The following is a 14,895-nucleotide window of genomic DNA, read 5'->3' on the forward strand; positions in this document are numbered from 1 at the left end:
GGAGAGAAAGGTTTTATGGGTGTGGAGTTGTGATGGGGATGAAATGTGAAAGTATATTTGTGTGTCATTTGCATATTGGTGGAAATGTATGTTGTGTTTGTTAATAGTCTGTCCAAGGGATTCAACATATAGGTTGAAAGGGAGGAAAGATAGCAAGGAGCCTCGCAGGACCTCATGCTTCACAGGGGCGGGGTCTGATCGATAAAGGGACATGGAGACAAACTGTGTCCTGTCAGTGAGAAAGGTGAACCAGTTGAGTATGGTGCCAGAGAGATAAATCCTGTGGGCTTGAATGTCTAGTACAATGATGTGGTTGATGGTGTCGAAGGCTGTGGAGAGGTCAAGGAGAATGAGTAGTGCTGTGTGTCCTTTGTGATACTGTGGAGGTCATCGAGGATGTGAAGAGTAGTGGTCGCAGTGCTGTGTCCAGGCCAAAAACCCAATTGAAAGACGTTCCGTAGGTTAATTAATTAAAGAATAATTAAGTAGGAGGCACCTCGTCTCAATGGGATGAAATATGGACTTGAGAAATATTGTCACATCTGAGCACTACTGATGACTGCTTGGTGCTGTAGCCTGAGCCAGGGACAGTGTCCCATGGCTCTGTCTGAAGTCTGCTCTTCAGTCATGGACTTAGAGATGATGAAGACATGAAAGGAAACTTGAGGATGTGTTAACCATGTGTCCACTTGCTGCTACATCTGTCATTCATTGACCATGTAAATACACTGCATTGTTTTGTCCATGTGAGCGGTTCAATTGTGCAGGAAATGTCTCGGGCGGTGCATATGAACCAATATGTAGGTAGGTAAGCCCTTTTATATTCCTTACTACAGGATGTTCAGAAGATTATGAAGGTTATAGCGGAGGGTTGAGAGGACAGCAGAAGTTATTAAGGGAAATAATAGCCAGAGTTGCAGAGTAGGCAATGGTTCTATGGCTCATGACAGGCTAGGCAATTTGATTACAAATCAGGATGGGCTGAAACGTCAGATTTGGCAGTAGTTCTTCATCACCCCTCATAAATTCAGAGATGCCCACTCATCTCCTCCAAACTCTGCAACCCCCCTGCAAATGGGTGCCCACATACACCTCCTCTCCACACCTCCCACTCACCATAAATAGGGATGTGGCAATCTCCATCTGACCCTCAAACTGCAAGCGTCCTGTCCTCTCACTTGCTCCTTGGGCTGCTACACTGCGAATCAGGATTCCTGCTCCTGTTGCCCATAGCTGGTACTGCCAGGCTTTTTAGAGCCTGGCAGCTTCACTGGGATGATTCATGTCATGAGAGAACAGGCCAGCGCGGTGAGGTGACAACAGAGACGTATCATAAGTTATTCAACAAATTGGTTTATCTTAAGAAACTCTTTCGAAATTCATATTATCACAGTGCTGACTAACACTAAATCTCAAAAGACAGCATTGAACATAAGTATTTATTATGGTGCTGATTCTGTTTCCCTTTTACTTCTGCAAGACAAGACAGTAACAAGCCTCCAGGAGAAATCAATCCAGTTGCTTCTCTTTATTTCCATCAACTAAGAGTCTTCCAGCAGGAATTCTCGAAATCTGCAGGTAGAACACAGGATTAAATATAAACACCACTCTATACATTGAACAGAATTAAATGTACATGCAACATCATTATTCAAGGGAGACAGCCTTCACAGGAAGTGTGCATGTGGTGGCTTTCAATAGACATTGTGCATGTGTCCGACTGTGACAGCATGAAAGGCATGCTTTCCTGGTGTTTCCAGTGAGTTCCAGAAATTCTGCTTTTTGTCAGTAGGGTAGGTGCTAGCCCAAATCTCCTAATCATTGAAGGGTTGAGAAATGCAGAAAAGATAGAACTTGGCCTATTGTCACATTGCTTTTATATAATATAGTGTCTTTGTGGTAATGGAGATGAGAGTTGCACCAGTGTTGGCCATGCCCACCCAGGCCCACCTGTTCCCCATCACGATCACAAATGAAAGTGCAGGCTGAGAAAGATGTAGTTGGCCATTAACAAAACATTAAGAGCCACGTTGAATAGATGGAGCAACACATGAGGGCGGCAGGTAGTTGCATTTATTATACACACAAGTAGAGAATAATTAAATTGGTGACATCAACACACACAAAGCACATACAACACACAAGGGCATGATAGACATGAAGAATATTCGCACTTAGACATGAAGAACACATATACATAGACAGGAAGAATACTAATATGCAAGAAATGAAGAAAACAGCATGGTGATGAATGAACAGAAGTGCCGCCATTGCTTAAACCAAACTCTGCAATGCCTCAATTCCGAAATACTGCAGCCTGACAAAACATTTTAATAAACAAGCTTCCAAGCCTCATGGTTCCCAGACGAGCCCCAGACACCAAGGCCAATGCGCCGAGGGGAGTTTTTCTTAGTAAATTGAAACCACACCAGATAACGTTTCCCATGGCACACAGCAGAATTATTATAGTCAATTAGTGTTAGTTGGTAGCAGTGAGCAATACACATATCCTTGAATTCCAGGTGCAAGTAGCTACTGGGCCAATTAATCACATAACAAATGAATATACAGCGCCCTGAGTGGATGCCAAAGGAAAGCATATGCATGTTAGAATGGCAGAAAATCCAATAAATAGATGAAATTGAGCTCTGAACAGTTGGTCCTCTACCACGTGACTGAAACAATAGTAATTTATTCCACAGCCAATTAAATAGAGCACCTACCATTTCCTTAGCACATCCAGACACAGGGGCAGGGCACCAAGGCCACGAACAAGACTGACGGTGAAAAATCAGGCCTGGGATGAATAGGGAGTATCTTCTTTAACTGGATCATAGTGGTTCTGCCATCTCTCATTCCTCACTGAATAACTTGCAACCACTTGAAGGTGGCCAAGGCCAATGAGCTAAAACCTGTCCAATCACTTTGTGTCCCTCTTATCGGCCAGCACAGTTAGTGCTCCAGATACAATTTTTGAAGTGGGAGTATTGTGTTCCCTATTTTTCAAAGTTGGGAGTAAATTGATTTTTTGGGGGGGTAAAAATGTAAGTCCATTTCCTAATGGGAGTATTTTATAAGCAAGTAAAAATGTTTGCCTGGAAAACGGAAATGTTTTTGTAATACTCACCTACTCCTATCCAGGTCATAGCTAAAACAGAGGCACACTCCCTTAAAGGAGCACTCTTAAATGTGAGATCTCTCCTTGCCCATGCTACGGACATCTCCGAATTAATATTGAAGGTAATCTAGTCTTCCTAACCATAACGGAATCCTAGTTACACAATGCCGCAGGACCCTCGCTTATGCTTGCCATCCCAGATGGCTACACGATATCCAGGCAAGACAGAGATGGAACCCGAGGTGGAGGCATAGCCATCATATCTAGAGCTGTAAGAGCAAAGAAATATCGAGGCTGAGTACCACAAATGAAATACACCAATCACGGGCTGAAAAGATTCACAAATCTTTTTATTCTGCACAGATTACAAAGAATACACAGATAGCTATCTGGCTCTCAACACCCCGCAGCGTATACCAGCCTGACAATGAGAGGTGAGAGAGTGCTGGGCATCTAAACATTTGTGCTTTTATACAATTTTGAGTAATATTGTCCAGCCTCTCTTCATGTTAATAATTCGTAGTCTAGAGTTTGTGCCTAGTTCACATACAGCTTATACAATAATATGCAGAAGGATTACATGAGTTTGCATTTCCATCAAGTTACAATGGTGGTGTATATTCTCGGATCCCGCGGTAAGCCTTAGTCTATATTCTTACACAATGCAGTTCGGCCTGTGTCTACACTTGCGGTTTACTTTACATTGTTCCAACGTTTACACAAGGATGAGTCTTATGTGCGCAGACAATACTCAGATGGCAGTTCATATGGAGCGCAAGGTCTCTTTACCTAGTCTAAACAGTCGGCTCTCGAACAACCTAAACATTAACAGGACTCAAAGGTCGGGAGGCTTGGTTACAAGTTGAAAACACAGTCCACCATTTTAGAACAGAGAATCGTACGAACAGAAATCAAAATGGCGGATAAACCTTAAAATGGCAGCGAAGTCGATCCAAAATCGGAACTTTGCAACGTGGTTTTCTCCATAGAGCACTAGGCTTAGGCCAAAATTAATCACAAAGGAGGCACTTTATATTTACCGTTTCACAGCGCGAGCCTCTCACTGAGACTAGCCCCCCACAAACTTTGTAATCATGTGAAATCCTCACTGGTAAACTTCCTCTGACTAACTCCCAGTCTCTTACTATCCATTTCATCTACAGACCACCTGGTCCTCTTGGGAAATTTGAGTGGGTTATGCATCGCATACTAGCCAACAACCTCAAAACACCTACCCAAGTAATATTACTAGGTGATTTCAATCTATGCTTCAATGATCCAGCGGACAAGCATACCCTTGAAATAGCCAATATCCTTACTGCATTAGGACTGTCACAAAAATCAAAAAACCCACCAATATTAAAGGGAGAACATTAGACTGGGTAGCTGATTATAATTGCATGGCCACCATCACCTCCATTACGCCGCAACTGTGGACAGACCATTCCCTTGCGTCTTTCACATTATCAACTAGCAGACCACTTCCTAGGGCTCCTCAAACAGCCCCACCCTGCCCAACTAGAAATAAAAAGAACATCACAGTGGACAAAGTGATCCCCTCCATTCTCCCTATGTTAAACTCATTATCTGACAGCCTAGACCCTGGTACACTGGTCCATGAGTACAACAAAATTATACTCACCACACTGGACAAGATTGCACCACTTAAACTTAGACCAAGCAAACCGAAAGCCCACCTAAACAAGTGGTTCACTCCATAATTAAAGGTCCTACGTCTCCTAAAAATGGAAGTGTGAAACTACCTGGAGATTATGCCCTTCCAATGAGAATAAAGCTAGACTAATTACAATTGTCATGCAATACAAAAACGAAATTTGCTTTTCAAAACGGAACTCCTATAACGAACGCATTGCCAAATCCAATTCTAGTATGAAGGAATTATTCATCATACTAAAAGAACTAGAGTCGCCGATTCCCATACCAGCCATTTGCATCAAAAACAAGTCATGGTGCTCAGATATTCAACATGCACTAGCTAATAAAATAAATACACTCCAAAATAAAATAAACCTAAAAAAATACACCTTGAATCTACAGCACCCTTCTAACATTCTTCTGACTAGTGATATACCCACTGCCCAGACCACTAGATTCCGTTTCAGTAAAACCTCTATTTTAGAGGTAGATAAAGTTATCTTATCTCTCAAAGCATCTAACTACAAAAGCGACCTTTGCCCAGCCCAGATTATAAAAGATGCTGCTAGAGACCTGTCACCATTCATATCCAAACTGATTAATGCCTCCTTCTCCTCTGGCACCATTCCCTCCAACCTAAAACAATCGTGGGTACTCCCACTCCTAAAGAAACAAACCTTAGATCCACTTATTCCTACTAACTACCGACCTATCACGACGGCACAATTTTTACTCAAAACACTTCACAAAGTTGCTTATAACCAAATTCAAAAATATCTTGAACTGCATAAGCTCCTGAGAGCAAGACAATCTGGCTTCCGCCCATTACATGGGACGGAAACCGCCCTTATCAATTTAAAAACACAGGTTGATGAGTTGAGAGATAAAGGTAAGACAGCCCTGCTCCTACTATTAGATCTCTCAGCGGCATTCGATTTAGTGGATCATAAGGCCCTATGTAGGCACTTGGACTCAGCAACTCACTTTTCTACAGAGGCCATCAAATGGATAGAATAATTCCTGAGTGAGAGAACCATAAGGGTCTTCTCACCATCGGCAGTGGCAGACCCTGCCCTTGTCAGGTGCGGTGTACCTCAGGGCTCCTGTGTCTCCCCTACTCTTTACAATATATTCACCAAACCCTTGTTCGATGATCTGGACCTTCTGGGCATCACCTACACTAACTATGCAGATGATACACAGATTCTCCTCCCTCTTTCTGGGGATTATGGCAAGGACTTGCCATTGGTGAATAGAGTATATCTCATCATCCAGGCATGGATGGCCACTCAGGGCCTATGCCTGAATGATGATAAGACAGAGTTGATAATCCTGGGTACCCACTCTAACCTAAACAAATTAGGCCATGAATATTCTTCATTCACCATAGATGGTAACATTTTTAAAGTAAATTAGGGGGTAAAAACCCTTGGCTTTTACCTACATTCGACACTGTCCTTTGACAAACAAGTGAAATCCTTGGCCTCCACTACCGCTTACACTTAAGCTTATCAGGGCAGGCAAGCCATTCCTCTCTAATGACAGCTGCATGATCCTGGCTAGAGCATTAATACTCTCTGGGCTAGATTATTGCAATGCTCTTTACAGTGGCACCAACAAAGACATTATCCGGAGATTACAAACTCTTCAAAATAACGCCTTAAGCTCTGCACTAGGTATTAATAAAAGAGAACATATCTCCTCCACCAGATGCAACATAAATGGCTCTCTGCCCACAATAAAATTCTGCTAAAAATGGTCTCCCTGACCCGCAAAGCTCTAAACAACGCTGCCCCTAGCTATTTAGTAGACAGATTAATTAGAAGAATGTCTATCAGACCGACAAGAGCCGGTAATGCCAACTGCCTTGTGGTACCGAGATTTAGACTCGCCAAGATTGGCGGTAATAGCTTTCCTGTGAAGGCTGCTAAACTCTGGAACTCCTTGCCCCACGAGTTCAGAGTAGACCAACCGTACCTACAACTTAGAAAAAACGACATCAATCTGCTCAACTCTACTTAAGCAATAGAACCCGAGCGGCGGGGGCATTACCAACTCAGGTCCTGAGTTCGCTCGGGTCCTTACCTATGGGCCCCGGGGCATTACCAGAGTCGGTAATGCCCCCGCTGCAAGGGTTCTATTGCTATTAGTATCCCGGCCCGCAAAATTTACGTGACCGCGGTACTAAAAGTAATTTTTTTCTGTCCCGAAACGCTGTGGCGTTAAAACGCTGCAGCGTTTTGGAACAAAAAAAAAACGACCAAGAAAATGGCCGCCGCCATGGAAAGGGAAAACGGAGTCCGTTTTCCCTTTCCATGGCGGTCATCGGGAGCGGACGCGCTGGGAACACTTGTGTTCCCAGCGCGTACGCTCCCGAAAAAGGATTAAGAAAAAGGTAAGTGGGGTTGGGAGGGTGGGAGTGGGACGGGGGGGAGGAAAAAAAAAAAGTACCTGTGTCCCCGGCGGGGGACAAGGGAAGCCTCCAGACGTGTGGAGGCGCAGAGCGGGGATGGCCCTGCTCTGAGTCTCCACACGGCTGGAGGCTTCCCTCTTCCCCCGCCGGGGACACAGGATCAAGAAGATAAATTGGGGGGGGGAGGGGAGGGAAAAAATAAATTAAAAAAAAAGACTTACCCGAGTCCCCGGCGGGGGCGAAGGCAGCCTCTCAGCCATGGGGAGGCTCGGAGCGGGGATGGCCCCGCTTCGAGCCTCCTCATTGGATGAGGGGCTGCCATGCCCCCTGCCGGGGACAAAGGCCGTGGAATCCCGATAGAGGGATTCCCTGCCGGGTAGGGACCTGGCGAGAGCCAATCAGAATGCTTGATGCATTCTGATTGTCTCTCGCCGGGTTACTAATAGCCATTAGCTGGTACTGTTGCACCATCCCTATCTAGATTGCCTTAGCTCATCCTGGTATGGTCCTGCAATGGGGATTCAACTTGCCTATAATTTGTACATTTGTATCTATATTTCTACTGTAATCATACCTGTAAATATACCTTGTATTCTGATTTATTGTATTACTGTGACATATTTGTAACCATGTAAGCTTTGCATTTCATTACTGTTGCACCCTTTTACCTTTGGGTTTGGTGCGCATTAGAAATAAATAAACAAACAAACAAACAATAATAATTATTTCTTTGCACCTTGTTATTGATGCACATCAAAAGATAGAAGGTTAAGAATAGTCGTTTTTTCCTCTGGTACTGCATGCACTACTGGACCAAAACTATCCATGGAGCTGTTTGGGTGAAAGCAGGGGCACAAGTTCCTATATGTCTGTTTCCTATTTTTGGTTTGGAGTATTTCTACTCCCTATTTTTATTAATTGGAAGAGTTTGCCTATTTGTAGGGAGTAAAGGGGGCTGCTAAACCCCTTATCAGTAGGGCTGAGCGTGATATAATGCCCACCAATGAGATGTTAAGTAGAATTGTATCATTGTAGAAGGTTGAATTTAGGAGGAGCTACTAGTTATAGAAGAACCCATTGTAATGAGGTTTGTTTATAGATCCCAATCCAGAACTAGAATCAAAGTTTTATGATAGTAACCTTTTGGGACGTCATCTATGACATGTCATTGATATAAAAAAGTAGTTGTTCCTGTTGCCATTTGTTCTTACGGAAGAAGGCACTTTGTTCCATTAGAAACCGGGGCATATTGTATTTGCTTTGGGTTGCAATGGCCTCCAAAGTCCCTTATCACTGCCCAGGCTATTGCAAAGAGATATTTCTTATGTACTTTCCCTAATTATCTCTACATGTATGCTAGAAGCAAGCAAGCCTGTTACGTACAAACCATCAACAAAGCCCCCAAAACGAGCACAAGCTCTTCAAAGTCTACAAGATTGTATCTACATCACAATTTCCCATCATGACTTTAGCCAGTGGGGCTCGAATGGGATTGGGGAAGAATGTTTTCCGGCGCCCTGGAATGGGCAATTACTGGGTCCGCTGGGGTTGTAATACCCCGATAATTGCCCATTCCAGGGTGCTGGAAAAAAAATTACTCTGGCGGCAGCCGTGCCCGTATTACAGGCACGGCTACCACCCGGGTCGTAAGGAGGCCCACTGATTTAGGAACAGTGTTGTTCATCACTCTGGGCCATCTAGTCTCAATCCTACATTAAGCCTCTCCAACCTTCCAGGATCGCTGATCTGCCAGCACCCTGCTGCTCACCATCCAAAGCTTTCTCAAAACACATTGCTTTGCTGCGTGCTCTATAGCTATGGAACACTCTTCACTCTCACTTTCATCATAAAGAGAGCTTCTCCACTTTCAGAGTGGTCCTGAAGACTCGCCTCTTCCATCTTGTCTGCTGATCTGCCCATCTGCGAACGATTCCCCTCCATCGCTCTTCACTGCCTTGCTTATAATGTCTAGACCACTCATAAGTGACATTTCCCATAGTGCATAGGTGTGCAAGATTATGTAAACAAATGCATAAATAAATAAAATAAATGTATATAATGTGAAGCTTCGCCACAGAGCAAAATGGGCACGGTTGAGAAATTGCAGTCCTTCATGTTAATCATGTTGGGTCTATAAAATATTGTCAGAATATGCATATTGACATGGGGAACGGTCTCTTGTTTTACAGCTTTCAAGCATAATTGAAATGCTGGAAGGCGCCTTCTATGGCTTGGATCTCCTAAAGCTGCATGCAGTGACCACGAAAATAGTGGGCCGTGTTGAGAAGCTTGAGCAGGTGAGCGATCGCATGTCTTGCACGCAAGCAGTCAATGTGTTTGCATGTGTGTAACCTGCTTCCTATTGGGCTATTGAGTGTGGACTCCGAGTTTTATTATTTTGGGTAAATGGCAATACAATGTTTTATTTTAATTACATTTTTTTTATTAATTAGGGTGTGCTACGGTTTAAACAATAAACCTTTCCCAATATTGTATAAAATGGCTGCCTTGGATGCTTGCGGGACACTATGTTGCAGTGAGATTTTTAATGAAAGAGGGCATGGTCTTCTGTGTGTATTCTCACACGACATAATGTGGCCGTTCATTTGTCATGATTAAGGATATATGCGTTGTGCTTGTCATCACTTACCAAATGTTTACATTGGTATTAAAGGGACAAGGCAGTATTCAGATTATGTCAGTGCCATGTTATTATGTAGATTGTAGGAGTGCAACTTTCATTAGGGCACTATGCTGTGCATGGTTGTCTTAATGAGTGACCAGGCAGCCAACAACCCATTCATGTGTGATTATAAACAGCTTCACTAATTTCCTTTACTGGCTTTACATTATCTAAGTCAGTTAAGATAATAACAAACATTCCTGCCAATTCTTAGTACTGTTAATCACTGGTGTTATCATGGCCCACTAACTGGTATTCCACGTTTGGTATTAGAAGGATAGAACCTAGGCATTTTCGAAATCCGTGACTTGCAGTTTGGCCTACCAGCTTGTTCTACAGTATAAGCTGGTGGAGGCAACATGTTAGCTCTGGAGTGTGTTTAAGTCAGAGATGAGTACGGGTATTTTTCATGGGGTCACATGTGGGTCAGGCAGATAGTCCAGGAAAGTACAGCCCACCGAATATGAGCTGAGTTTAGTCCTCCAAGTCTATTGCTTGTTATCTGAAGTGCGATGTTGCCCAGATAAGTGCCATGATCCCAGGAGCTGGTCGTGTAGAAGTATATCACCCTTGTCATCAAAAAAAGAGCAAGAAGCACCAAGGAGGTCTTTCGAAATTGTTTATATGATATGATATGAGAGGTTATTTATAACATGCTTAATACCCAGAGGTTTCTAATCGCGGAAACTGGGATCGAACTTGTGTTTCTCCATGTAATTTTGCTTCCAAGGCGAGCACATTGCCGCTGAGCTATCCTCCCGAGCTAAATAGGGAAGACTTATGTGGACACAGGTGATCAGGTGCTCAGAGACTTAGCGGCCTCTTGTTATGGTGCGTAAGGAGAGCACGAGAAGCACCCAAAAGCATATGGTTTAGTTATCATGGTCCCATGAAGAGCAACAATGGGATGTGCGTTATGTTATTACCAACACTCTATCCATGAAATTATCAGAAAGGTTTTCTATACATCAGGTGATACATACATTTAAGGTAGATAACTGCAGCTTTTGGAACTGTGATTGCTTTCCTTCCAATGGCCTTTCAGTGAGCTCAGTGTCACAAAGAAAGTTGAAAATAACAAGTGTATCATTTGTTTTATTGTGCATGTGAGTTGAAGAGTTCAGTTTGTCTTGGTTGCTGTTTCCATTCACAGGACATAGTCCCTCCATTCATTCAATCGCTAATACATTGATCCTCCAGCACTCTCCCAATAGGAAACCCTTGCTCATGGTATCACTGTGTATCCCGTCATATAACATGTTAGAAGATACACAACCCACAGCTGTTTGCATTAACTCAGACTTGTTATACTTTAATGATATGCATTTTTGTCAATGTTGACATTAACACGTGCGTAATCATTTTACTGCATGAACAAAAAGAAGTCAGGTACATTTATTTTAGCAATTTTACAGGTGAATTTGGGTTAGGATTTTTTTAAGGTGTATTTTGAGGCTTCCAATATCGCTCTATGCTGCCTGGCCTTCACAGATGTTGTCTCTTCATGTTGCCATTCTGGAGATGCTTGGAGCAGGGCAACTCAGAGACACTCCAGGCATGTCAGAATTACACCTGCTTCCACATACCTGATTCACCAAAACTTAAGCCATTCTGGAAATGCTTGGAGCAGGGCATCTCAAAGACCCCCCAGGCATGTCAGAATTGCACCTGCTTCCATATACCTGATTCACCAAAACATGAGCCTTTCTGGGGATGCTTGCAGCAGGGCATCTCAAAGACCCTCCAGGCATGTCAGAATTGCACCTCCTTCCATGTACCTGATTCACCAAAACCTGAGCCTTTCTGGAGATGCTTGGTCCAGGGCAACTCAAAGACACTGCAGGCATGTTTGAATTGCACCTGCTTCATTATACCTGATTCACTAAAACTTGAGCCATTCTGGAGATGCTTGGAGCAGGGCATCTCAAAGACCGTCCATGCATGTTAGAATTGCACCTGCTTTCATATAGGTGATTCACAAGAACCTGAGCCTTTCTGGAGATGATTGGAGCAGGACACCTCAAAGACACTCCATGCTTGTTAGACCTGCACCTGCTTCTTTATACCCGATTCACTGAAATGTGAGCAATTCTGGAGATGCTTGAAGTAGTGTAAGAAAAAAGGGGCACCTGGCTGTTCCCTGACCATTATAGGTACTACAAGGTATGTGTAAACAATTGGTCAGGGCAACCTCAGACACGACCACAGTAAAAATAAACTGACCATTCAGTAGTGTTTCAAACACAAAAAGCCATTTCTGTATATTTACAAAGATAAATGAATGAACATAACATACCATAAAAACATAGTGAAGCTTACAAATTCATAACAGAACAAAATGCTACTGCAATTGGTACACTTTTCAATCATCTGGTGATTCGCTACGTACAAAAGCTTATAGTTCCAAGGGGTTACAGCAAAACAATATAGAGTTAAACATTAAGTGTTTTCTGCCTGATTGGCATACTAAAACAAAAAAGAGTCGACACAATAGTGTTTTGGCCTATTGCGTTTGAGTAGCTCGAAGTATAACGGCCTTCATCAGAACAAGAATTGTGGTATAGGTTTCTCACAGCCTGTGGTATGTATCACGCATGAATCACGTTGCACAGAAAGTTAAGATGATGCCTTCAACCAGGTGGTGTTTCCAAAACACAGCCAACGTCTGTGCATGGAGATGCAGCAACATCAATGCGTGTCCTGCATGCAGAGAGGACGTGGAATCTAGTGGGACGTCAGTGAGACCTTCTAGACGGTCATTGCGTATTAGCAAGACGTCTGCTACAGCGGGATTGCTGCTGTCAAAAGTGTGTGACTGTTAGATTAAGAGACTTTCCTCTGTGTAACCGAGTATCTCAGTCTATCAGCCCGAAACAGTTAAAACATGCTTGCCAGAAAATATCCCCTGGCGTCAGTGCATAATTTGTGTCAGAGCTGTCAGGTACTCCACCTCAGACTTTCTTTTTTAAACCAGGGGCGTGCACCAACAATTCTGGCAGTTTGCATGGCTCGTTCTGTGGCCTGCAGTAATGACGCTGTGCCAGCCCTCCACTTCAAAAAGGTGTCACTTCATGTTATTGGGAGATTTGATGTCAGTATTCAGGTCAGAAGCTCCCCCACATAGATGCTTGTGATCGCTCAACTTGAACAGAATACAATGTATCAAGCATGAAAGGATGATGTAATAGCAGTAAGCGAGGAGAAGGCGACCTCCTCCAACTGAATGAAATCTTTTGAGATGGTGCCTACCAAGTATAAATGTAACTATTGGGATTGGTTCAGTTACTCTGACGTCACTTACCTAAGCATGTGTCAGAGACCCCCCTACTTCTTTTAGGACTTGAGCCCTGCATACATATGTACAGAGATGCATGTATACATACATATACATATGCAATGTCAGTTAGCTTGCTAAACTACTATCAATTGTTCTGGCTATGGAACCACACTAGAAAGTGAAGCTGCCAATGTATGTGTGGGTTGGGTGTGAGGGGGATCGGGTAACATAGCAACAGTCAAGTACACAGATGATAGAGCAGGTTACTACACCTTCTACAAACAACTGTGTGTTTAACCTGTAAGTCAGCAGCCTTTTATCCTTCAAAGCATAATAACATACTTTCCACTGAAGTAGGTCCTTGTGTGACAAAACATGCTTCTCCCCCGAGCGAGTACAAGGGTGAGAAGTGGCAAAACTGCCTACTCAAACCCAAGGCTTCTACAAAACAAGAGTGATCCCAAGGTAAAACAGGCACAACTAAGAGATATACCTCCTTCACCTTTTGTGGTAACATGGGTCGAGGGAAGGCTATACTATCCTAAGGGTGTGAATGTGAGCCAGTAGCAAACCAAACAGCAAAAGTACAACAGTCCAAAATAAAAGAATGCCCAACCAAGGTTTGTTAAAGATATGCACTTTAACTACAAAAATGGATTGTACACTCAACTATCAAAATCTCTATAATAACCCACCTCTGTAAAAAGAAAACAGAGAAATGAGAATGTAATGATGTAGCACTCAGAATACTTGGCAGGGAGGGAGACAGGTAAAAAATGCAACAATGAGTTCAAAAAAGGAAATGTTCATAATGGATAAAGGGTAAAATGGACTTAACCAGTCTTTAAAGCTTTAAAGCCCCATAAAGTAGACTACGGGGACAGGGTCACTTCAAAGTACCAGATTCCAAGTGTAGCTGGTTCAACAGTGTCAAACCAGGCTCTGAGTTGCTGAAGATCTTGGTCAAACTAGGTTCAGGTGCGGTGAGTTGCATTGATACAAGCAGTGAGTGGGTGTTGAGTTGAAGTGGTAGCGTAGAGCATTTCAAAGACAACATTTGAGCGATGCAGTTCAGAAGGTTCACCAGGATCAGTTTGAAGTTCAAACTGGCTCGAGATGTTTGGTACTCACTGATTTAGGATCAATGAGTGATGCTTCAGTGGGTTGATTCGAGATCCAGTGATGGTTCAATGCTGGGGTCTTGAAGGTCAGATGTGCGATTTGACCAAGCAGTTTTTCAAAGTCGTGCCGGTTTGAGACATTTGTAACCCTTGGTTTGGATCAATGCATGATGCAATGCTTACAGCGGTTCGAATTGTGATCCTGCAAGTCTGTGGTTCAAGCCAATCAAATGACGTGCTCTGCTTGGTACGATGTGGTGGTGAGCTTGTTTGAAGGTGCCGCAGCAGTGGTTCGAAAGTCGAGAGAGTGCCAAAAGCAGCACCAGCAGATCCTATTAGTTTGATGGGTGTCTAACGTGGTTTGAAAATGGCTCCAAGTGGATCGATGGTGAAAAACAGGGATCCTGGCTGTTGTGGCTACCTGGATACTTTGAGTCCCAATGCAGGGGTTTCTGGACAAGGTGTGTCCTTGTTCTTCTTCTCCCAGCATGAGGGGGCATGGCAAACTAGCTCCAGTGAGGTCCTGGGTACCAGTGTAGCCAGCAAAGAGGCATGTCTTGCCAGGTAACCCCAATGTGCCCTGAGAGTGTTGTGGAGGAAAGCAGGCCTCTGCCTTGGAACACTCAA

General features: G+C 43.5%; 1 protein-coding gene across 1 annotated transcript in view; it reads left to right on the forward strand.

Moving 5' to 3' along the window:
• The window catches only part of OLFML2B (olfactomedin like 2B), a 491,370-nt gene that overhangs the window by 175,964 nt on the left and 300,511 nt on the right, over positions 1-14,895 (forward strand). The window contains exon 3 of the mRNA XM_069641286.1: positions 9,377-9,484. Coding sequence (XP_069497387.1) covers positions 9,377-9,484 — 108 coding nt within the window. The remainder of the gene's footprint in view (positions 1-9,376; positions 9,485-14,895) is intronic.

This window comes from Ambystoma mexicanum, chromosome 1q (assembly GCF_040938575.1).
Source record: "Ambystoma mexicanum isolate Mex_15411 chromosome 1q, UKY_AmexF1_1, whole genome shotgun sequence".
In the NCBI taxonomy this organism is placed as follows: Eukaryota; Metazoa; Chordata; class Amphibia; order Caudata; family Ambystomatidae; genus Ambystoma; species Ambystoma mexicanum.